This window comes from Apostichopus japonicus, chromosome 10, assembly GCF_037975245.1.
Source record: "Apostichopus japonicus isolate 1M-3 chromosome 10, ASM3797524v1, whole genome shotgun sequence".
NCBI lineage: Eukaryota > Metazoa > Echinodermata > Holothuroidea > Aspidochirotida > Stichopodidae > Apostichopus > Apostichopus japonicus.
In genome coordinates, this window is record NC_092570.1 from 15971521 (window position 1) to 15997719 (window position 26199).

General features: G+C 40.1%; 1 protein-coding gene across 2 annotated transcripts; it reads left to right on the forward strand.

Moving 5' to 3' along the window:
- The first annotated feature begins 6227 nt into the window (after positions 1-6227).
- LOC139974677 (uncharacterized) lies at positions 6228-15037 on the forward strand. 2 transcript variants are annotated; one of them, XM_071981948.1, is made up of 6 exons: positions 6228-6391; positions 8985-9150; positions 9494-9588; positions 10674-10860; positions 11347-11511; positions 13517-15037. In XM_071981948.1, the coding sequence occupies exons 2-6, from the start codon at positions 9060-9062 to the stop codon at positions 13648-13650; spliced, it is 672 nt and encodes a 223-aa protein (XP_071838049.1). In that variant the 5' UTR covers positions 6228-6391; positions 8985-9059; the 3' UTR covers positions 13651-15037. The 2 variants fall into 2 exon arrangements, with proteins under 2 accessions (XP_071838049.1, XP_071838047.1); XM_071981946.1 differs by having other exon boundaries at positions 6228-6387.
- The last annotated feature ends 11162 nt before the right edge of the window (positions 15038-26199 follow it).

Genomic DNA, 26199 nt, shown 5'->3' on the forward strand with positions numbered 1-26199 from the left:
GGGAGTTCCATAACAACTCCCTGATGAGATGTCCATCGATGCTATGTTCACTGCGTTGTGGGTATTAACCGTAGCTGCATGTATTGACTGTACACCAGTGTCTAATTAACGACGTTAGCAAGTTGTGTGTGTATTTTCTGTGATCGATGGTGGTGTCTAACTCTTCTGTTACACCTCATCCGAAACTAGGTCAGATTACCGGCATCGGACTTTTCTTTATGCGCGAGTCTTCACTCCCTTTAAATTATAGACTCTGACAATATCCACTATCAATATCTTGAACATAAAATACTCTTAGTACATTGGTTAAAAATTAGTTATTTTTGGATTATGAACTAATAAATAGACAAATGAGTTCTAAACTATAAGGCATTTGTTAAACAGCGCTCTCTATTTAAGAAGCAAGGCGTCCATCATTACAAAACTATTGATTACACTACTGTGAATGACCCTTTACGTGGTTGATATAGCCTATGAAAGAATATGGTGCCTTCGTATAATAACAGGAATATCTCAGCAATGGCGAAAGGATATACCACCGTTTTAAGCCTACTAATAGCGGCACGTTAGTTCAAATGACATACGAATCATAATTATGCAGTCTTGCTTTTTTTCTTAGTTCTTTCTTTGGTCCACGTTAGTTAAGTTTTTACTTATTTGAACTTCCCTTGTCATATTCATTATACAAAGATATTGTACAATATATATACTTGTAGGCCATGTTTTACATATTTACACATAGTTAACTTTAATACATGTATAAATATATACATGTATATACATGTAGCACGACTTTACAATTTAACCCTGGTCATTGGTAACTTGTCACACCTACACACCAAAGTGTGCACAATTCAATCAATCTCTCCTGGGGCACCACGGTGCACCACAACCACGTGTCCCCCGGGGGACTTCCACCGGTGCAGCCACAAACCGGCGCACACAACTATATTTACCAGTTACCTCGCAAGTCCCCATTTATACACCTGGGTGAAGAGAGGCAATGGAGAAAAAGCGCCTTGCCCAAGGACAAACGTAATGATCTGGCCAGGGCTCGAACCTGTAATCCTTAGATCACAAGTCCACTGCCTTAGCCACTTGACCACAACGCCCTCCTGTATTACATATTTACACATAACTTATATTAACTTATGTAACTTAACCATATGTAACTGACCATATATATATGTATATATATATATATATATATATATATATATAGATCTATAAAGATAGACATATAGCTATAGCTCCACCTATTTCTATCTCTCTGTCTGTCTCTCTGTCTCCACGTCTCTCCACCTCTGTCTCTCTATCTATCTATCTGTCTATCTGTCTGTCTATCTGTCTATCTCTCTGTCTGTCTGTCTGTCTGTCTGTCTATCTATCATATATAAGTTAACTATGTGTAAATATAGATAGATAGAGCTATAGCTCCACCTATATCTTTCTCTCTCTGTCTGTCTCTCTGTCTCCACGTCTCTCCACCTCTGTCTCTCTGTCTCTGTCTATCTATATATATATATATATATATATATATAAATGAAAATCTTTATGAGTTGGAAAATCAAGAACAGTGAAAAAACTTTCAGCCTCCACCGGGATTCGAACCACGGGCCTCCCGCTCTGTACGCGGACACCCTAACCACTAGGCTATGGACGCTGATTGTATGTCCAGAGGTTCGAAACCGGTAAGGAAGATCGTAATTCCACTGTAGGCGTTTGTCACCTATATCGAACAATACTAGTTCTGTTTTTGGTGACATATTTTGCCCTACTCTAGAGATCAAACATGATGCTATCCAACTCGAAAATCATTTGTGATTCCTAAAGCCGGATCTCGAAAGAGATACTTTGAACAGACTTTATGTTAATGCAATGGATATATATATATATATATATATATATATATATATATATATATATATATATATATATATATATATATATATATATATAAATATTTATATATATATATTATATATATATATATACATATATAAGTTAACTATGTGTAAATATGTAATTCATGGACATCTGGCAGTGGTGGCCCACCAATACAAAGTACTGGAAAAAATGCCCATCCCTTACATATTAAGTGATACCTATCTTTTCCCAGTAGGTTCCAACTGGTTACCTCATGAGCTGACCTAGGTCAATGAGGGGGTGGGCATTTGGGGGTCTTCTGGCAGGGGTACCCCCATCCCTACTAATAGAAATTACTGGAAATGCCCATCCCTTACATATAGAGTCCTGCCAATCCTTTTCCAGTAATTTTCAACTGGTTACCTCATTGGCTGACCTAGGTCAATGAGGGGATGGGCATGGGCATTTTGGGGGTCCACTGGCAGGGGTACCCCACTTATAGAAATTAATGGAAATGCCTATCTTTACATATAGAGTCCTGTCAATCAGTTTCCAGTAGTTTTCAACTGGTTACCTCATGAGCTGACCTAGGTCAATGAGGGGATGGGCATTTTGGGGGTCCACTGGCAGGGGTACCTCACCAAAAAAAAATACTGGAAATGCCCATCCCTTGTATCTGTAGTCCTAACCATCATTTTCCAGTAGGTTTCAAGTGGTTACCTCATGAGCTGACCTAGGCCATTCGTGAGGGGTTAATGATTGATGACTGGCGAAGCTACCCCACCACCAATAATTAATGGCGATGGCCATTTGTTGCTCTTGGGGCCATACCTGACACATTGTACTTACTTTGATGGGGTTACCAATGAAAGTTGATCTAGTTTAGCTTTTTAGGTGACTTTAAAATTGCCCTCCCAGCCACATCCACCACAGCAGGTTTGCCAGTCGTCTGGTTTCATATACAGGAATGCACTGTGAACATTGTGATGTACAAGGCAATTGGTTACCTTCCCAGCTAACCAAACCCTCTGGGCTACCGGTCTAAGACCAGCATCGCTAAATTATAGGCAAAACCAATCCTCAGGTTGGAGAAGACAGACGCCACTCAATCTTGCAGTAGTTCCAGATAGGCTACGAGACGGGGTAGGACTTGACTCGACACACCCGGAGCTTAGCCACACCCGGAGCTTAGCCTTTAAGATCCTCCTTCGATGCCCGGCCCTAGGTGTGCCCACCCTGGCATGGTTTAGGGTAGGGGTATTTTGTTACAATACGCCCATCGATGGGAAGTCTTGGTTCCGGACGTTTGGATTTTGGGCGTGGTATCCGTGGGGCACCAGATAGAATTTATCACTCCGCCAGACGGCGGAGGGAGGAGAACAACACCAACACCCAAGCAAGGATCCGAACCAACGCCGGGCACTGGATATAGAATTTAAAATGTTTAAACACGAGGCCACTAAACAGAGCGTTTATCACACCAAAGCTCTTCAAGATGGAGACGCTCTCCGTCATAGAACCATCCCTCAGCAGGGAAATGTGGGCATCGACGGTGGATCTGAAGGACGCCTCACTTTACGTACCAATCCACCCAACGCATCAACACTTCCTCGAGTTCAACTACAGAGGGGTAGACTCCAAGTTCGTTGCACTGCCGTTCGGACTTTCCTCCTCACCAGGAGTGTTTACCCGCGTGGCCGGCGCAGCATTAAAAGACCTTCGTCGGAGAGGTATTCCCCTCTCCGTATACTTAGACGACTGTTTTGTACCGGGCGAATCTTACCAAGATACGGCGGACAACACCGCCCTTTCAGTAAATCTCCTGATACACCTGGGATGCATTATCAACATGGAGATATCGAACTTGATACCGAGTCAAGAAGTCAAGTACCTCGGGCCCATCTCGATTTCACCGAAGGGACGATCTGTATGGCACAGGTTTGGTTACGACTCTTAGGGTTGATGACCAGCCTAGTAGACATCATCCCATTCTACAGGCTGCGGATGAGACCAATCCAGGTAGACCTGTTGAGATTCTACAGACTAGACCTGGAAAAACAGGTTCCGATGTCACAACTAGAGCCACAACACCAACTTTGATGGCAACCTCCGAGAATAGTGCCAAGGGAAAGCCATTTCACCAAGAAAGATCCTTAACACCAATCACTTCGGACGCCTCATTGACGGTCTGGAGGCGTTCTGCTAGGCACTCACAGTACCGGGGCTTAAAAAAATTACCATATTAGCGAACAGTATCGAACAGTAACATTATCGAAGCAGTAGCATGAGCACTCCACCACTATCAGGAGCAAATCAGGGGCTACACTGTTACAGCGTTCACCGACAGCACAACGGTGGTCGCCTACATCAACAAACGGGGGGAGGGGGCAGGTCAACGCGACTATATCAAGCAATAGGATCCTTCTCCACTGGTGCATACAAAACGATATTACTGCTCAGGGCCTCCCACGTCGCTTGGAAAGATAATCAGTTGGCAGACGCTCTCTCCAGAGGGAGAGTGGTCCCAAGAACATCGTTACATGCAAACAACTCTTCAGCATTTCCGGCCTCTTTGCGCAAGTCAAGAATAACAAATTTCCAACCTTTTGTTCCAGGATGTTTTACCCACTAGCCTGGGCAAGCGACGCGATGGATGTCAATATCATCAAACGGAATGGAAGCATATGCCTTTCCGCTACTGTACCTCATTATCGAAAGTATTGCTGTAGCTGAAGAGGTCCGTAACAAGATTACTCCTCATAGCTCCCAGATGGCCCAGAAGACGATGTTTCCCTCTCCACCTCGACTTTCTCTGTGGAGTTCCACGCATCCTACCGGATTCCCCGCACCTGCTTACCCAAGCCAAGGGTAGAATCTTCCACCCAAATATCCGATCTGTCAACTTGACTGCGTGGCCCTTGTCACTTATTCTACGAGACTTGGTAGGTTCTACCGATGGTGTGCGGACTCACAGGTTGATCCATCTTCACATTCAGGGTATGACAAGTCGAAGAACTGTTGTCCGGAAGCTCCCACACTCCAGGAGCATAACCGGAATCCTCAGAGATATAGCAAGTTACCCTTTCGAACCAATGGCATTGTCATCTGTACGGCACCAAATGTACAAGACCGTGTTCTTAGTAGCATCAGTAGAAGAAGCTGCCTCTATGCGCTCTCCGTGGCGGAGGGTCAGATGCGCTTTGTTACTCACTAGGTTCGTCTGATTCCCGACTTCGAGCCGGGGGACATTTTTCTTCCCAAAAGCTCACATTTCTCGTCAATGAGGGTGGACAGACTATGGTGCCTAGTTAGGGCACTACTATGGTACATCGAAAGAACTAAAACAATACGTACATCATCGAAGCTATTCATCCTTTCAGCCGCACCTCACTCTCCAGCCTCTAAGGATACTATTTCAAGATGGTTGGTATGGCTGATTCAACCCGAGTCTGAGAAAGTTGTACTTGGAAGTAGTGTGAATGGGTTTAAGAATGCTTTGGACAAGCACTTTAAAAATTGTAATCGGGTCTGAGTGTTTGTGTCTTCAGTTTTCTTCCCTCGGTCCTCGATGGGGACCTGAGTGTCCCTCCCGATCCCTTGTCTACTAAACTAAACTTAACTAAACCCCAGTCTGCAAGGGGAGAAATAATACGAGCACACGATCTTAGGAGGCCAGGCGTCCTCCAAGGCTCTGCTTGCATGTGTTCCTTTAGAGGATATCGTAAGAGCAGCAGCATCGAAGACTCAGTCAACTTTTGTGGCCGCATATTTGACCGACACTCTTGCATCGGCTTTTGGGCGTGCAGTGTTGGGAATTTCTTCGGGTAGGTCCCGCACGTTTGGTCTCCCGCCATTGCAACAGTGCCACTCCGTGCAGACGTGGAGTGGGATACAGGTAAGAGGGGAGCAAAGTAAACTCCCCAAACCTTATTGGTTTGGGGATTTACGAGCGACGATACTTACCTGTCTCTCCCTCCTCCACCACCACCAGCAGGACCTACACCTAAGCAACATCCCTTGACTTGACGGCGGAAGACCCGTATCTGTTACACAATGTTTACAAGAACGTTGACGTTTTCTGTGTGTGTTTAGGTCGACCTTTGTCTAGTTCCAATTAACGGCTTACATCATAACATTAGAACCCCCCCCCCCCAAAAAAAAAAAGGTTTTGGCAAATATTATTGACCAATAAAAATATGGCAAATATTATTATTGATATCCGGTAAACTTTTGAGCATTTATAAGTGCGATCATTTACTTCGCCCCTCTTTTACATGTCTCCTAATCCACATCTGCACTTTCCTATCTACCTATCTACACATTGGAAAGTTTCAGCACTGCGCCCTCATTCCCTGAGCACCGTCTACTTAACCCTCCTTCCGAAAGTATACGATTCAGGAAGAACGCTGCGCATTTTCGTCTGCAAAATTTGCTTCAACACTTTGGATCGTTACCGTGTTCGGATTGGATCCCTCCCTTTATACTGGAATATTATTTCTCGTCACTACTAAGAAGCACTGTGTAGGTATCATTTGTTTATAATGTATTTTCACATGATTTTGCCCTCCCTCTCTGTCCGTTTTGTTCGTCATATCTTTTGTACATTGTTTAGTACAGGTACCAGTTGTGTGTCGTCTACGTGTTAGGCGTTGCCTAATCATGGCTAGTTACGCGTGATGACGTGGTCTTTAACTAAGAAACTTTAACTAAGAAAAGCCATGCCTGTATATTAAAAAAAAAAGATATAAGTCTACAATGTAAATCCCGCATTTATCCCCAATCTACTCTCCCAACTATAGTCTAATGTAGTATACTTCGAACAAACAAGAAATATTTGTGGCTGAACATGTCTTTCTCTATCTCAAAAGACAAAAGGCGTTTAAAGGCTTGTTGCCATGTTTATGAAGTAAAACTGGCTTATAGTCATAATCTATATATACTTGTTTTGAATTTTGTCCAATATTTACAAAATCCACAGCCACTAGAAGCTTGAATTCATAGGCTCAGAATTAATTGCAATGTAGTGAAAAACGGTCCAAGTGGTATTTTGTTAATACTTGAGCTTTCATTTGATTATTATTATTATTTTTTTTGTTTTGAGAAATGATCCTTTAAGTTTAATATCAATTCCAGAGTTGAGACCACCTCAATAAATGGTATCGATTTGCCAACTCTTCAAATGAAATAAAAAAAAAACATGAGAAAAACTCAATATGAAAAAACCCCTTGAATTTTTTACTTTCATCACCTATTCAATTATACGCATACCCAAATGACAAAATGGCGGAGTGTGCTGTATTGAATATCAACAGATTGGTTTGCGTTATTGTACTATATTTGTGAGTGGTTTCGACAAATCGATGCTCTATTATTGTACACAGTTATCGAAGCATGTAATGTGTGGGCGATGGACAATAAATCCGTTATGTTTGCAATATTTGTTCTGACTGTTCATGCATCACATTAGCTATTTTACAGTGTAAATATATAACCGTTATATGGTCTACACAGTAAAATGTGTATATACACACTACTATTGACAAACGGCCAAACTATCGGTTTAATAACCATATTCTATGTTGTCGATATCTAGGGGAAGGGCGGGCGTGGGGGGAGGGGGGTGGGGTGTATGCTATGACACAGAGGTATCGATAAAGAAAGGGTTCCTTTTTCCCTTTTCAAAGTAGTCCTTTTTAATAATGTGAATTTAGACCCCAAAAAAAGATGAGAAACATTGCAATCTTTTTTTTAAGGAGATTTAGAAACCTGGCCATTCAGCGTTTATTAAACTAAATGTCATTCCCTTCAAGGTACCCCACCCCCCTTCCATCCCCTCTATACTCTCTGAACAGCGAAGTATTTATTCTGTGGCTCGAAATAACCCTATCATCATTACCGAGTCTACAATCAGACTGTAGGGTCAGCGCGTCAGAAGCATAAGGTCGGCGCGTCAGAAGCAATATACATAATTTCATTAGGAAAGAGAAACATTCATGGGCCGAAATAACATGTTAACGGATACCATTAGGCAGTACAGTTTTACAGTATATATCCTATTACCAAGAAAAAAATGAGAGCGAAAACCGAAAGAAAAATTGTCAATAATGTTACTTTTTATTTGGAAAACTGTAGAATCATGTAAATATATACTTATGTTTGATGTGAGAAAATCGTTGCAACAATAACAACTGAATTGGTTGCTTCCACTCACACGTTAAAGGCCAATTGGAAGAAAGTCTTAAAAAGGTTAACGTGTGGGGAGGGGGCTCTTGACGGTTGTTCCCCTACCCACAGCTATACCACCCTACTCAAGTCCCTACTCCATGACACTATACTTCATAAATACGAATGAAACATTGAAAGCATCTGCCTGTTTATTATCAGTTGATTGCAATATTTCATATAGAGGCTCACTATGAATAGATTACCCCGTACATGATTTAAACACCACTGAGTTTCTTCAATGCAAATTGCAAAAACCAGTTCTTTCCTTCAAAAGTGTTTCCATTTTAATCGCAGACATTCAGACTGTTAAAATCATACAATTAAAAAGTTTAAGTTAGGAAAATAAAAATATACGACAATATAATGATAATAATAATAATTATAATAATAATAATAATAATAAAAAAAAAAATAATAATAACAACTATGCAGTAGACTTATTTTTGATAGGGGGGGGGGTGGGGCAGGCATGTTCTTATCCACAGCTTATTTCGTAATGACACCATATTGAACATCATTTTAACACACATACACACACTATATAATCATTTTCCTCACTGAAGGCTGTACTGTCGTTTCCAAATCTTCCCATTGCTCCTTGCATAGAAAACTGAATAAAACAGCTCTTTTCATTAACTCTATGCTTTGCTGTTCAATAGTGATATTAAAAATCGATGACGTGATTCATTGTAATGGCAAAAAGTTATGTGAAAACAAGCCATATTTTACATTTCATTAGGAACATTATAAATGGATATATATATTTATATATATATATATATATATATATATATGTGTGTGTGTAAATATATATATATATATATTTATATATATATATTGTGATCTTTCTTTTTTTACGTTTGTTTTTTTTTAAATATTTTTTATTCTTCCAGGTTTTGGCAAATAAATTAGAAGCTGCATCCACATCTGACATTTCGAAGATAATTCAGGAGGAAAGAGATAACAGAATGGCCTCCCGAACGGTCAAATTTATTGTTGTATTAGTCGTCATTGCAAACGTCTTAGCTTTTGTAAGCGCAGAACCGGGAATGGAAAAAGGTGAGTTGATGAAATCAGAAAGAACAAATAAAATCTTCACGGTTAATTATTAATGCCACTTCAATGAGATGTTGTCGATCAGTGTAAGTTTTATATCACGCTCTTCACCGTGCTTCACCTTCCCTATCCTCATCACTAAATATGGCTATTTTCCTTATTTATATTTATATATATATATATATATATATATATATATATATATATATATATATATAGGATACATATATATATATATTCCATGATATGATATATGATTCGATATATGTATAGATAGAAAGACAGATAGATATAGATTAGATATATATCATTATGTTATTCCGTTTGACTTTCATGATTACCCAAGACTGCAACCCGCAAATGTGCTGGACCATAACTGATAGTAATAACGAGACTTGTTCTTTAATGCAAATGGAAGCCAGCATCAGCCATCCAATTTTTGTAAGTAATTATTAAAAAGAAACTTATGTATTATTTCACTTTCAAATATTCCAGCAAAAAAGGTGTATTACATGAAAGTATCAAGCTTAGAACTACTTAATTTGCTTTCAGGACAATAGTGCACACAACCATGGAACAAATAGAAAGGGGGAGGCATGGGGGTGGGGGTAGAGGGTTCAAAGTGAGTAACTTTAGAAATGACAGAACATAAATATATGATATCACGTCGCTCAGTAAGAGTTCATGGTAATGGGAGGGGTGAGAATGGATAGATGGATGGATGGAGGGATGGACAGACGGACAGGTAGGTCTATCTATATATACATGCGAAGGAAGTATAAAAACTTTCTCCTGTGCATGTACTCAATGGAATTTGGAAATCATGAAGCCTACTAAAGTCTTTGCTCTTAAGTCGTACTCGGATACTTGTATTGTTACTTACGTTATATATAATCTTCTGTTGCATTCTTACTTCAATGAATTTGGAAACGTGTACTCTTCTTTTTTTTTTTTATCTCCCTTATCGGAGGCCTACATTGTTACTTAAGTCATATTTATTAATGTTTATGTTTGAATTAACTAGCAAAACAACTATCCGAGTATATAGAGCGAAGACTTCATTTATAGGTACTACAAAAACTGTCGATCTAATTTTCAGAATTGCGATTCCATACTGCAGTGGCGTAGGAAGGTACTTTTGAGTGGGGGGGCTGAAGACTGATGGCCGGCCTGGGGAAGGGGTCTAAGGGGAGGGGGTATCCCCCTCCCCTTTGGAATTTTTTGCATTTCCAGGTGGCCTCAGATGCAATTTGGTGCAATATAGCACACTTCAACACCCACTCCATTTTGTAAACTTAATTTTGTATTTTCACCAGGCCTTACATGCAATTTGGTGCTCCAAATGAGATTTTTTTTTTCTCATTTGGAAATGAAAATTGGGTTTTCTGACTTGCGAAGCGGGAGGGGGGGCGGAATGATACTTCCGCCCCTCCACATTTTTCACTGGGGGGCTGGCGCCCCCCAGCCCCCCCGGTTCCTACGCCCTTGCCATACTGCTAAATAATAATATTAATCTCTATCTTTAGGATGTTGAGGTTACTGTGCCTATGGAAGCTGAAACGTCTGTATATGAAACGTGTCCTACTGATGATGTTGACTTTAACCTAACGTGGACCGCCGAAGGTTTTAAATGGCATATCTCGCTACAATTTCAAGTTTCCAGCGATTCGAAAACCTACACATTGTTACGTTATACGGGCTATGCTGAAGGCGGTAAGTGACATGAAGTGGCACATTCGGGCTATATTTTAGCGTCAATCATAACATTTAAGTCTATAGTTAATACTAATTAAGTAAAAATATGAATAGCTATTACAACTCTATAGTATTATATTTTTCCAACAAAATTTGAAATGTGTTGTTTACATATCTAACGTTTGAATCAAATTACAAATACCGTAATTCATTTCTTAAAACAAATAAATGCGCGATTATTATGATCGAATTAGTATTATGATTTTTTTTTTTACAATTCACAATTATCAATGCGTTATTATCAATCAAACTGTTATTAGTGTATTCTAAATTGCTATTCGCGTAACATTTATTATTATCACTCTTTTCTTAATAGCATATTATCCATTATTCGTTAACAAATATTAGATTTATAGATAGATTTAGTTATAATTACTACTAATTTTTCTTTCAGTATTTCGTGAATAACTGTTACTAATACTTTGTTTTCTTCTTTTAACATAGAGGACGGATCGAACAGGCGTGATTGGGACTACACAGAATACTCCTATCCTACTGTAGCCATCAAAGAGCATTTTGCCTGTAGCTTATTTGTAGCAATTCGCGCCAGATTTGAGAACGTACGTTGGCAGCCTTTCGCAAACTTAAATGATGGAGAATTTGGGACAGGTGAGAATAAAATTCAAAAGGGTTTACAGTGCTTGCATCTCGTGGATGGAGCCACGAATATTAAAAATAGCAAATGATATGTTATGTCATGAGAGTTTCAATTACCATTGGCGGCGCGACGAGGGGGGGGGGGGGCAGGTGCCGCCACTGTCATTCACAACTATTGAGAGGAAGAGTTCTGAAGTCACCCTATAGTAAGTGTTCCAAACTTCGAATGTGGCTCGGAGAGGGTGGGGGTGGTGGGGAAGGTCAGGGAATGCATTTTTAGTGCCCAACCAAAATATTTAAAGGATATTCCTCCTGCTAACCCCTTCCCCTCTACCCTCCCTCCTCCAAATCGACGCCTATGAATACGGGAGTGTACAGGCTTAAAAAAAAATCTCATGCAGGAATTCGTGAACATTAAAAGGATAGGGCGTCACTAGGTTTAGTAAATATTTCTACCAGGTCCAGAGAAGGAAAAAAATGCCCAGAGAAGGAAAAAAAATGCCCGATTCGTCAGAGTAAATGATCAGACGAAGTAAAATTTTGTCACTATACCTTGAACGTTCAGGGTAGTCCACCGGTAAGGTGTTCAAGTCACACGCCTAAAGAGCCCGTTTGCCCGATAAGTTTTATGACTGTGAGGTTCATTTCATGTGCTAGATTAATGTCTTCCGTGCAGGGACTATTGATAATCTTGGGGTTTACGGACTGCTCTTATAATGCCACAAGCTGTGGGGTTTATTTTTTCTTATCACAATACTGACACGTTAAAGATGTTAATCTAACAAATGAACATCATCAACAACAAGGAAAGAAACATATCTTCTTCTTTTTGGGGTCGAATTATGCATGCAAAAAACGGGCGAATAACATTTGTGTGCTAAATAATCCCAATAGTTGAAACGAGTCTCCTGTATAGATCGTCTAAACTGCACAAGACTTTCCGGATTTACAGAGTTGCATTTATACGTTGAGCCTCAACCCCATCCCACCCCCCCCCCAACCCCGATATTTTGGTCGGTGGGAACCTAGCTGTGACGTCACACATGCATTATGTTCGATATGCCCGAAATATTGTGAAGGTCATCTCTCTCGTTGGCAAGGGCGTAGAAACCATGAGGCTGGGGAGCGCCAGCCCCCAGTGAAAAATATGGTGGCGGAAGTCACATTCCGCCCCCCCCCCGCTTCGCAAGTCAGAAAACCCCCTTTTTCATTTCTCAATAAATGATAACAACATTCGTCATTTTACTCATTACATTTTGGCAGAAAAAATCTCATTTGGAGCACCAAATTGCATCTAAGGCCAGGTGAAAATGCAAAATTATTTACAAAATGGAGTGGGTGTTGAAGTGCGCTATATTGCACCATATTGTATCTGAGGCCACCTGGAAATTCAAAAAAATCCAATGGGGAGAGGGAAACCCCCTCCCCTTAGACTCCTCCCCCAGGCCGGCCATCAGTCTTCAGCCCCCCCCCCCCCCCACACTCAAAAGTACCTTCCTACGCCACTGCTCGTTGGGCCATAATTGTTTCAATAATTAAAACCTTCCTAGACATGTCGGTCTAATGATATTCCAGATCATTTACTTAGAAAGAAAGAAAGAAAAAAAAAACGCCGGACCAATATTCACGGCGCAAAGAAAAAAGGAAAAAAAGAGTCGGACTGAGAAAGAAAAAAATGGCAAAAATTAAAGAACCAAAATGAAGCATACTTCAAAAATGTGTTCAGAAGATTAATCGGGTACAAAAACAGACAAAGGAGAACGCGCAGAGTACTCTGGCATGGCAGGGGTCTTGTTTTCAAGCTCGAGAAGTGCCATTTCCTGCAATCTGGAAGGCATTTTCAGAATTACCCTCCGCGCCAACCATGGTGGCGCGTAGCGTAGTTTGACACACTAAACGTCCCCCGATAATTAAAAGTAATGTTGATTTTTCAAGATCATTACTTTTTATCTATCAAATGTGACCTTGATTTGTGATCATCTCTCTCTCGCCATCTCTCATTCTCTCTCTTCTTTAGGCCAGGAGTGCGTTAAAGGACTGAGTGGAGGGACATCATTCGCAATCTTTATAGTTGCAATTATCGCTATTGCCTCCGCCATTTGTGTAGGCATGTGCGCACATCCAGGGAGGAAAACAGCGGTTAAAGAGTGAACTTTGACAAGGTTGAATTTTTATACAATTAGTAGGGTCGATTATTATTTCTACAGGGACGTTTTGCTAATGTAAAGTTTTTCTAATGGAAAAATAAAAATTATTCTTAAGTCATGGGTTTTAAACTGTATTTTGTCGAATTTTTTGGACAGATTGTATTTTTATACCAAGTTTCTGTTTATTCTTGTCTGCTTTTCATTAATTTTTTATTATTATTTTTTTGGGCTTGAAAATTTCCGTGTTTAACCATTTAAGAACTCAGTATATATACATTCAGAATCGTATGAACAAAACGATCTACCTGGAAAGGTCTTAAGAAGTGGGAACAGGCAGCAAACGAATCGAAATGATGAACATTATTCACCCCGTCGTGATAGTCTTGAATCAAAGCTGTGAATCTTCTTTCAATCAATTAAAAGAAAGAGCCACGCTTTCCGTGTATTCTCGTAAAGAGAGAAAATGCAACAAGATAGGAAATCATCTGAAAAGACGCATAGACTTTACAAGATGGACGGGACACACCAAAAGATAGTATTTCTCATTTATATACGGAAATTATATATTATTATATAATCTTTGTTTATTCAATTATCTCTACTTTGTAGCGATAAAATTATCTTGTTCTTTGCCATGTTTGGTAGCTTCCATTGATTTCAGTTGTAAATATTCATTTAGCAATTTTTCGGGCTCAAATTACCTTCACTTTTCGTAACCGTATTAAATTCTTTGTTTTCACGTATTCCTATAGTTGATGACACTTACCTCATACTTCGCTTTGGTGAAAAATCTGGAGGGATTGTATTATTTGATATCCATCTAGCCTAACGAACAACCAGTATTGTTGCAGAAAGTATAGGACTACCTGCTAATGAAACAAGTGATCTCTTTGCATGATGTGGGCATTTTGTGCCAAAACAAACTGGTGACCGATTGTACTAACATATGTTTTACAAGTTTACCAACTGTCCGAAATCATTTAAATATATGACGAAGACGCTCCTATTTCTTAAAGGGATAAAAAGGCTTAAGTCTCCAAGAAACAGGAATAAAGAACATACAAACAGTCAAATTCCTTATTTTATCTGAGTATCTCCTAATGAGATATAGCCTCATTCTTTTGACGATAGAGATGTCTTTTCATGAAGAACTTAACCCCCGCCCCCCTTAAAACCCACCCCCCCCCCCCGCCAATCAGGTACAGCAATTGTGGTCCGCCCCTGTCCGAGAGTATATATTTGGCGATTTCAGGACATGTATAGGTTGTGTCGGAACAAGGAAAGGTTTAAGATATGGTTTATGATATTTAAAGGCATTACTACGGCGCGCCATTTGTGCCAATTTAGCATATTGCAACGAGACGGCATAATAGTGTGAAAGGTCGTGAAATTACCCAACGATATAATCAGGGGCGGGATTTGAGTTGTGAAAGTGGGGGGGCAAACCTGCCATCAAGACTATCTAAGCGGAGCGCCACCATCGGTTGGCGCGGAAAGTACAAGAATTTTTTTGGCTTTACAAACCCTCCAGATGGCCGGAAACGGCACTTCCCGAGTGCTCTAAGCTGCATGTACCCATCCTTGAAATATGGATCTCATGTCTGCAATTGTATCTAGATAGTTAATTATCGTTTAAAAATTTGAAGAGGATTGATAGTATAACATATGGTCAGATTGTGATGTACAACTTTTGTTATACGTCACTATCTAAGCGGAGCGCCATCATCGGTTGGCAAGGAGCGTCGAAATTTAAGCAAAAAGGAAATCCTAGATCAGCAAATATGACACCTCTGGTAACAATAAATCACATCTAGACAGTGCTTTCTCCCTAAAATTATAAGTATATTGTGCATTCTACCGATCAAGAATATGTTCAGCACCCACTTCGAAATTCTCCCCGCGGCCCCACTTCTTGGAGCACTTGGCAACAGGCGCGGCGGAACGTAAAAATTATTGGGGGGCTAATGTGTGGAGACTATCTAAGCGGAGCGCCACCATCGGTTGGCGCGGAGCGTACAAGAAAATTTTGGGATTTTTCAAACCCCCAGTTGGCCGGAAACGGCACTTCCAGAGTGTTTTATGCTGCGAATACCTAGCCCTTAAATATGGGTCTCAAGCCTGAAATTTCTCAGATTGCACGTAAAAGTCTCGATGGTGTTTTAAGAGAGTAGCTATTACTCGTAGTGTACTCGCAAAGACGTTTTTGAGTGTAGTAAGGGCATCGGCGGAGCTAGGGGTATTGGTCAGGGGGCAAGAATGGTCTGTAGAGGCGCTTTCGACACTATCTAAGCGGAGCGCCACCACAGGTTGGCGCGGAGCGTACAGAAAATTTCTGAGTAAAGATACTCCCTAGATTGCAGGAAATGACCCTTGCTAATTTGCAGATAAACGGAGAATAAATAGGTGTCGTCGCCATTTTGTCGGAAAATTACACCAACAGAATATGACAAATGTCAATAGGTATATGAGAGCGCAATAAAATAGTCAATAATCGCGAATAAGTAAAAAGTATTGAAAAGCTGAAAAGGGCGCCAGCAGTCCATATGAGTCCGTCAGGGGGGGGGGGGGCATCCGCCCCCTGACTGTATATATGAACGCTCCGCCACTAAGTAAGGGGATGTTGGAGAACTGGCTCAAATAAGGCAAGTCATTGGCCTAAGACGAAGTTGTGTTACGCTTACCGGTACTCACACTCACTGCTTCCACTTTTCACGGGGCGTGAAGACGCGGTTAGGGTGACAATGTGGTCTATAGCAGGGGACGGGCCGAGGGTCCCCCAGCAATTACTAAAATTATAACACCTATATTGTATACGTGTGCATCGGACAGATCGACAAGTATGCATTGAAAATGGGCAGATGCACGTTTCGGAGCCTTGGTAAATATTGGGGGGCTTATCATGCATTTGCCCCCTCAACTTTTTCATTGAGCCCCCCAAGCCCCCGGTTCCGCCGCCACTGCTTGGCAAATATTGGGGGCTGAACATACCTTCACCCCCCCCCCCACTTTTATGCAAAACCAAACGTAAGTGTTTCATTCATCATCGAGAATAGATCCGAAAACGGAACTCAAAGCCACACATTATTTTATCGGCCCTACCGAAACTGCCGAGTGCTGTATACTGTAACAATGTATTTAATGTGTTACTGTGTTAGTGCCAATTTGTAATTTATATTATTCTATTTGCATGCATCCTTCCAGGATTTCGAGCAGTAAAGAAATTACATCGGCATTGCCATTGCATATTTTGAATTACATGGGGGGGGGGGGGTGTCATGTGTCAGTATATTGAATTTAATTATTGATATACCCAATATGCAAATTTGGCTTTCGTAAATCGTTTCTCAATTCAAATCTCAATCTCAAATCAATTCCTGAAGCTAGCACTGTAGCACAACCGCGGATTCATCACATACAGAATTGAATCGCTAGTTTGTTAGCTCCAGGATTCGTAACCTGTGCTGCGAACCATGTGCTAGCTCTAGCTCCAGTTATTCTGCATGCTACATGCTACTATGTTAATCACAAATTCGACTTAGATTCGAATCAAATAGGCCTAGTTTGATAGAGCTGTTGTGGGGAATAATTTCGATTAGGGTTGTGCACATTTGTCTGCAAAAACGACAAAAAAAAAAACTAAGGTCTGGGAAAAAGTGGGGGGGCAAATGCCACCTCTTGCCCCCCCCCCCCGTAATCCCGCCCATGGATATAATATTGCAAGCAAGTGGTACCCCTTGATTTAGATGTAATGAGTTGTAGTTAATATATCATAGAGGTTAAGCCATAGATGTTCATTTCCTATAGAATGTAGTGAAATAGGTCTATGTGTGACCAATCTGCCTTCGATGGATTACGTTGCCAAGGTCGTTCTATTGCATCTGACCTTACTCTGACCGTTTGTCAAGGCTAGGCTATAACGTAATGGCTGTAAGGATCAGAGGCTATATGAAAGCTTCAGTTTGGGTCAATAGCATGTCAGTCCATACTTTGATTTTACATTTGAGGGTAGTGGGAGGAGATTGAGACCGATTCAAGATGTGGAGTTCTAGATCACCGGAGAACATTCTCTCTGTAAATATTTGTACATGGTATTGTTATATATACCGCAGTGTAAGTTTTAATAAAGTAGTTAACTACAACGGAAGACTTTCCTCTCGATTTGTCATCATTTCCTCCCTAGTGTGTTTTTTTATTTTTTTATTATTTCAACATCATCACTGGCATCCTGGTAGAACGAAAAACAAAAAGAACCCAACGCCCCCAGTAAACGTTACACAATATCTTGTCACACAACACGCGGCGAGTCATACATTACAGATTGGTAGAATCAGTGGCGTAGGAAGGTACTTTTGAGTGGGGGGGGGGGCTGAAGACTGATGGCCGGCCTGGGGGAGGGGTCTAAGGGGAATTTTTTGGCATTTCCAGGTGGCCTCAGATGCAATTTGGTGCAATGTAGCACACTTCAACACCCACTCCATTTTGTAAATAATTTTGCATTTTCACCTGGCCTTAGATGCAATTTGGTACTCCAAATGAGATTTTTTTCTCATCTGGAAATGAAAAAGGGGTTTTCTGACTTGCGAAGCGGGGGGAGGAATGATACTTCAGCCCCTCCATATTTTTCACTGGGGGGGCGGGCTGGGGCCCCCAGCCCCCGGTTCCTACGCCCTTGGGTAGAATGCAATACTGTGTTGTTTAAACGGTACATGACGGCCGTGTTATGTACACGCGTTTTTCGAAAGCTATACATTGATGACTATAACATTCGGAGATCTGACCTCGTGAAAAAACTGTTATTGCGCAATTATTAGCCACGGGAAGTTTAACCGGATGTAGTCAAACTACTCTCTCCCGGATTGCGAAGTTGCGCGAATCCAATCGACACTTCATAAGGAAATAGTCGGAATTATGCATATTTATATATTAACTTTCTTCATATGTGACGTAAAACTCCTATTCCTAAATTCCTTTACCCGAGGGTACCCGAGTTTTGACGAGCCTCAGATGCTGGGGTACGGTTGACGACGAGTAAATGAACGTTACTTGCGAGAAATAGTGAGGTGAGTACCTAAATTTTAGCTCCGATTTTATCTGTGACATTGCCGTCTTAAGTCACTAGTCGTGCCAACGAGTGTATTTTCTGGTATAAAACATTTGTTTCTACGATATACCACAATGTGGAGTCGTTTCACAGTTAAATGAGGTTCTTTTTTGGCCTGCTGAAAATGAGACCCTAAACGTGTTGCTTGGGTCTTTTATTTATTTCCTATCGTATACACTACACTTAAAGCAATAAGAGTATAGTACAACAAAAAAGTAAGAGAGACCCCATTACAGTTAAAATTGGCGATAAACACATAGGCCTAGGAGATACCGACGCCAAAATTAAAGAAATCAGCAAACATTTCGAAAAGACTTTTATCTGCAATATCCCAGATCCCAGACCAAACGTGTTTCCAGAAAAAACTATAAACACGCCCTTTGATGAAGATGAAATTTAACGAGCAGTCTCATCCTTAAATAAATAATAGAACCCCAGGTTGTGACAAGGTCATAGGCGAACATCTCAAATATGCCCCATGCACCCACAAACACGTAGCAAATATCTTAAATAGTATAGCCGAATCAGGAGATTTCCCAATTGAAATTAGACAAGGAATCCTAAATCCTATCCAAAAACTGGGAAAGACTAAAGGTCCACCAGAAAACTTAAGACCAGTCATTTTATTATCAACACTAAGGAAAATTCTTGCGGTTTGTGTGGCCTGGAGGATTCGTCCATTATTGATGAGCATATCCTCCCCATTACCCAGACTGCCTACACTTCAGGACGTTGCACAGCTGAACTTGTCTTCGATTTTAAAGTGCTAGCAGAAAAAAAGCTATAACATCCGTAGGTTACACTATAAATCTATTGATGCTAGATATCAGCAAGGCGTTCGACACAATTCAAAGAGGATCCTTGCTAACTGACCTAGAACAGGTTCTTGACAACGACGAACTTCACCTGATATCACTGCTCATCGATAACGTCTCCTACACCGTCAAACTATAGAGGGCAAACTCGGACTTCCTTTTAACACTAATATGGCCTAATTTCTCCGGCAATATTTACGAAATTTCAAATTAGCATTCCACCTATTACACATATAACACATATCGTTTTCTTCTACGCGCATGTGTCTTTTTTTTTGGCCATTTATGAATCATATTTGGCAATATATGGTTATCGGAAAACTCTATGCGTGTAGCCTTACGCGACCGCCGTATAGTCATAGGCGTACGAGGCGGGGGGGGGGGGGGCAGGGGGGGGGGCAGACTGCCCCCCCAAATTTCTAGAGGACAAGAAATTCGGGCAAAAGTCCTGAAAAATTCGGGCAGCCTAAGAGGAGAAAAAAAAATATTCTCCTCTTAGGCTGCCCGAATTTTTCAGGACTTTTGCCAGAATTTTTTTGTCCTCTTGAAATATATATATAAATATATATATATAAATATGCAGTAGCTTGCCCGAATCTTTTTCAATTTTTGCCCGACAGTTCCATGATTTTCTTTATTTAGCATCATGATGCCCGAATATTTCCGTGTAACACCACCGTAAGCGCAGTTCATCTGGGCTACCACGCTTTTTGCACGATCAATTTTGTTTCTAACTAGTCAATTGTATACCTGGACCAAGGGCGGCGGAACCGGGGGACAAAAATATATATATGTTTATTTTTTTCTCCTCTTAGGCTGCCCGAATTTTTCAGGACTTTTGCCCGAATTTCTTGTCCTCTGGAAATATATATATAAATATATGGGGGCACGTGCCCCCCCCCACTTTTCCTCAGGTTAAAATGTGCCTGTTTTCTACATAAAAATTGAGGTGCCTCAAGTTAGCAAGAGGCCAGGGAACCAGAATGAACACTCGGGAAGGGCCGTTTCCGGCCATCTGAGGGGTTTGTAAAACCAAAAATTTTCTAGTACGCTCCGCGCCAACCGATGGTGGCGCTCCGCTCAGATAGTCGTGCATACAACTTTGCAAATCCTGGCTAAGCCCCTGACTTTTAATGAATTTCTGTGGGTCAAACTCAAAGCTTTTTCGAATGGAAAAAATTTGTTAAGATATTAACAAGAAAAAAAATATAATTCGGAAGATTCCTACATTAGCAACTAGCATAATTTCTCTTTTTTTCTTTTTCTTTTTTCATTTTGTCTCAAAAGAAAACTTGTTCCTTGTTTCCCAATTTGCTCATTGGATATTGCAGTGCTAGTATGCATATTTTCCTTGAGGGGGGGGGGGGGGCGTTGATGGAGTGATGTGTATACACAAATAAGATAATACAATAAGAGTTATAAAGGGTACTTATAAGGCTGCATCAGTCCAATCGAATTTCTGCAAAGTGCCCTTTGATGTCGGTGCCCCGCCCCCCAGATTAAAGTGCTTCCGCCGCCCTTGACCTGGACATCCCCAACATGAGTGTATATAAGAAACATTTTCTTTTTCATGGATGGTGGTGGGGGGGGGGGAGGGAGTGCCTACAAGCCTAGAAGTACAGGTTTATCATATTCTTTGTTATATTTTATACTTTTTTTGTGAGACAAATTGCAAATTTCACCCGACACAGCGACATTATCCCGCCTACGTGTCGTTGAACAATGTATGTATTTCTGGAGGTAGCTGAGTACTGTGTTAAAATAATAAATAAGGTAACTAAATAGGAGCTTAAAAAATATACTGTCCCATTTTTCCCCTTCAAAGTGATGTTACCATTTTTTCTTCTTCTAAATTTACCAAATTTTTGGGGAAGTGTAAATTTGTAAAACGTGAGATTATAAAATAAAGAATGTTTAGATGCAACTTGCAAGGCCTCAGAAGTGCCGTTTCCGGCAATCTGAGAGGCATTGTTTACCACAAATTTTCTTGTACGCTACGCGCCAACCGATGGTGGCGCTCCGCTTAGATGGTGTCACGGGAACTTTCGGGCACAAAAAGTTCTGCCCCCCAAACTGAAATGGTCCCGTACGCCTATGCGTATAGTTCAAACGTTATAGTATGCAAAATCGGTAAAAAAAAATGGAAGGTCACGTGGGCAGATCTCCAACTGATAATAACTCCAACATGTACCCTAGCTGATAATATCTGCAATGTATTCTATTGTCTGCTTCTGGTTTTATTCACTTAATGTAAAGACTTTACTCTCAAATAAATGCCGATCAATACATGTACAGAGAGTGACATTGAAATCCGCACGGTGTTGAATTGATTGACCTTGAAGTACAATAAGGCCGTCTGCCTTATGCCATAACAATGCTTAGGTTTTGGATTTTACTCACATTTTTTGGTGACTAATTGGTGACTGACTTGAGTGAAAATGAGTACAATTTTGATATTAGGTTTGGTTTTCTGTTTGTTAGCAGTGTCAAAATGTGCACATGGTTAAGCCAAGAATAAAAATAGCGGCTAGATGCTATGATGAATTTGGAAGTTTCTTATTAATAGCCAGGATCGGAGTGTAGGTAATATAATTAAAATATTCCCAGAACATATAAGCCCACCATAAATGAGTTAGGAACGAGCGCTGAGATTTCACAATCTATTACTATAAGCAGCCACGATACAGAAAATATATCGGCACGAAACCCTCAATAATATATAGAAAAACATGTACTTAAAACGAAAATGGTCACAGGGGAGGTCTCAATACCGAAGTAGAATCCTATAACGATACGTACAATATTAAGGACAAACACAAACAAGATACAAATACGACCACAATGGTCGGAGCCAGGGCTACTACCGAACCGAACGATTCAGAACGGGAGCGTAGATTGATTCACAAGTCTCACAATCTGATCCAGCTGAGCTGATGAACAGATGTCACGTGACCTGTAATATTTATGTCACTGTGCGCATCGAAAGCACATGTGACTGAAAACAGTGACATGTAGCCTAGATAAACAGAGAGCGACAGATATATTGACCAACGGCATCAAAATATATTCTCCACTGGCAGCTGAAACACATCGACTGCATGTACTTTAAGTCAAATGAAGTGGGAAGTTGGTTTTTCATTTTTGAATTGATATTTTACATCAATGTGCATTTCTGTATATACACCAATATCCCCAAAAACTGTTCATATACTTGTTTCACTTATGCACTTGTTTCACATTTAAATGCAATACATGTAATAACACGGGGTATTTGTAAATAGCTGATACTTTTTGAAGCAAATTGGTGATAAATCTGGAAATAACTTATCATGGCTAGTTAATGAGATTTGCTGGAGGTCAACATAGTTATAGATAAAACACTCCTCTGATACCACATTATGTGACCTTGATGAGGAAAAAGTCAACTTTGATGATTGGAGGAATTGCTTATCCAGAAGTTCATCAATTTCTGTTTGGTGATCTCTTTTTATAGAGGTATCTTGATCTGAAACAAAATTTAAAAATTGTAAAACAATTAAAATCCCTCAGGATACCTCCTCTATCTGAAAGTGCCCCCAGTTGCTTTGTTGGGTTGGTATGTGTTTTTGTGTGCATGAACTTTCTCTAAAAAGAAGATTTAAATTGAAGTCAATTAAACATGCTAATTACTTGAAGTTTTCAAAAAATCCTTCCCTGGAGGTCTTTACTTTTCAATTTGTTCTCACACATCTTACATGAGCACACAAGATGACTGAATGTCTGGTAAGGTAAATTTCCTCCAGCGTGATAGTCAAAACAGTCTAAGAATTTTGACCAAAGGATATTCGAAAACCTGGCATAATTGTGATCAATAGAGCATACCTTTAACTCAAACTAAAATGCATTTTGACAAACTTCTTACCTTCAACTGCTTTATATGTTGAGGTAATTGTGTCACTCATTTCTTTGCTCTGATAATATCTGTTTTTTTGGTGAAAGCCACATAGCAATTACGGCGGTAGAACATTTCTTCAAAGCTGTCAGGCTGTTTTTTGTTTGTTTGTTTTTTTGTAGGTGGCTACAACTTCATGAGCAACACCATACAGTGGGCCAGTTAATTCGCACCATTCCTCAGCACAGGTAATAACTTTTAACCAACTGATTGGAGTAAACTCTGTCAATGGCCCATCCTCCCCAACACTGTGAACTACACATTTGTGTGCAGTCATCATTGTGGACTGTTAGCTCAGTGGTTAACGCCGGTGCCTTTCAATCATAAGGTCACAAGTTCGAGTCAATCCAAAACTAATGTATGTCGTCCAGTTACAGAGTTGTTTACATAATTTATAATCATGGACGTTAAATATGAATCTAAGAGCCTGACTTCGGTCAGCTTGCGGCTTTGATAAGCAAATGATGGCTTCTTCGCGAGTTCCTGCTTGCAGGAGGATCTAAAATACCTACATCATGAAACCGTCAGAGAAAATAGCAAATTAAAACATAAAGCGGAAGGCATGGAACTTTATTAGTTCACATATTCATAATAATAGCTAGTCAATATAGAGACCTTGGTGCAGTGAGGCACAGCGTCTGCTTTCCCAGCCCTTGGGATAGAGGCTAGGCCAAGTGAAATCCACTCAGTGAACAGATCCTAGTGTTATGGTACGTTGCACAAACCTTACAGAGCTGGCCTGGTTGTTTTAACAAAACTTCTTTGTCTCTTATTGACTTGTGCAAAGTCTAACAGGTCTATGCCAGTAATAACTAGGGTTAGTCTGAGCATACGTGCTTACTAAGTTCTAACGTCACATCAGTTAAGTTATCCCAGGCCTAGAACGGTTTTGATTATTTATTATGTTAAAACTAAAAGGAGCAACAACTAACGCACGTTACTCGTTACTCGTTAGGCGTACGTCTAGGGCCATATAATTGTTACAATTTAAGTCAACCATAGTTTTAAACTTGTTTTTAAAAACCCCCTTTTTTTAAATCCTGCCATTGCAAAATTTCCTCGATAAGTAGTCTAGGTATTAACCAAATCGGTTGTACCAACGTTTGATCGTCCTTATTATAAGGCAATCATAAACTAGGCCAAGCTAAGGCATAGCCTATATTAGTAATATTATTACTTCTGCCCAATAAGTCTAACGGGTAGTAACGTCAACGAAGACCAAGCAGCTAGGCCTTTATAGTAATGCAATATCGCAATACAACCTACGTTAGGCTTTGCAGCGTAGGCACATAACCAACAGAAATTTCGACCTCAGCTGCCTATACAAGATCATACAAGTGTACACAAGTAACCACTTTTTTGGCTAAGTTGTTCTATTCTTACCTTTGTCAAAACTTTTTCTGATCACGTGGACTGTCATCTCCTTTATATTGAAGCAATGATGGGCTGTCGCCAGGCACCTTTAAATGCAGTCAGTGCGTAATCTAGGCTATCTACAGTAGATATGATATAAACAAAGTTCAGGCCGTGTCAAAAGGTCACGAGAAGCAGCCCTGTGATTGGTTAGTTGCCCAACTTCAGGCATGTCCCACAACCAGTTAAAATACCAACGTTTTACATTTTTACAGTTTAACATTGCGTTTTTACATTAATGTGCAAGAACTGTTTTGTTGGCATAGTAAACTATGATTCTTACGATTATTCTCCGCATTTTTAAGCTTCAATCACACCAGTGAACCGAAAATGTGAGCTAAGGAAGCGAAAAACAACCCAGGCTCAAAAACTTGTGAAACAGCAAAGCAGGCAAATGTATTGTTTTTTTTTTTTTTTTTTTTTTTTTGAGTGTGCAAAAATCCCAAACTTTAAGAATTTTTCATTTACAAATAAGGCAAAAACCCTCCTGCTTTTTTTTTTTGTACAAACAGGATGGTAATATATCTCTTTTGGAACAAATAATCAAACTTTTGCAATGTAACACGTTTTGAGTTATTGGCTGTCAAAGAAGACCTCTTTTGTATATCAGAGCAACTATGCAATCTCATAAATGAATATTGAGAAATATTGAGAGCTAGAACCCTGAAATTTGTTTAGTTGTAAACTATACCCTCACAGCTCTTACATGGTTACGTTGGTAAAAATTGGCTCTAGAGCTACACAACTTGCAAATATATTAGAGCGGAAAGCATTTGAATCATTATTTCGTATTATTTGAACTGGGCATATTAACCTCTGAAAGAATCAAGTATCCGGAAGCAATACGGTAAGTTTAGGTATAATTTATCACTAAAAAATGGGATTGTTTAGTGAAAAATAGTATATACAACATACTTGATCTTAGTAATACAGTGAACAGCAGTGTGATGTGACAAACAATAAATTCACAATGACACATCAGGCTGTCCTGAAATGACCATTGACCTTAACAACAGGTTTCTTGTACTACATGTGGTAAATCAACATACTAAATATGACATATCTACTTGCTTAAATATTGTGTAAAACATGGTTTTCACAATTTGAACCCTGGTGAACTCAAACGACCAATGACCTCCGCCCACAACATTAGGCTTCTTGTACTCAATGTGGTACAGTTGTCAGTTACATACCAAATATGCGATCTGTCCAAGCTTCTCTTGCGATATTATGTTTAGGAAGGTGCGTTAGTGTAGAGTTTATTTACTCGTATCGTCCACTTTTTTATACCCA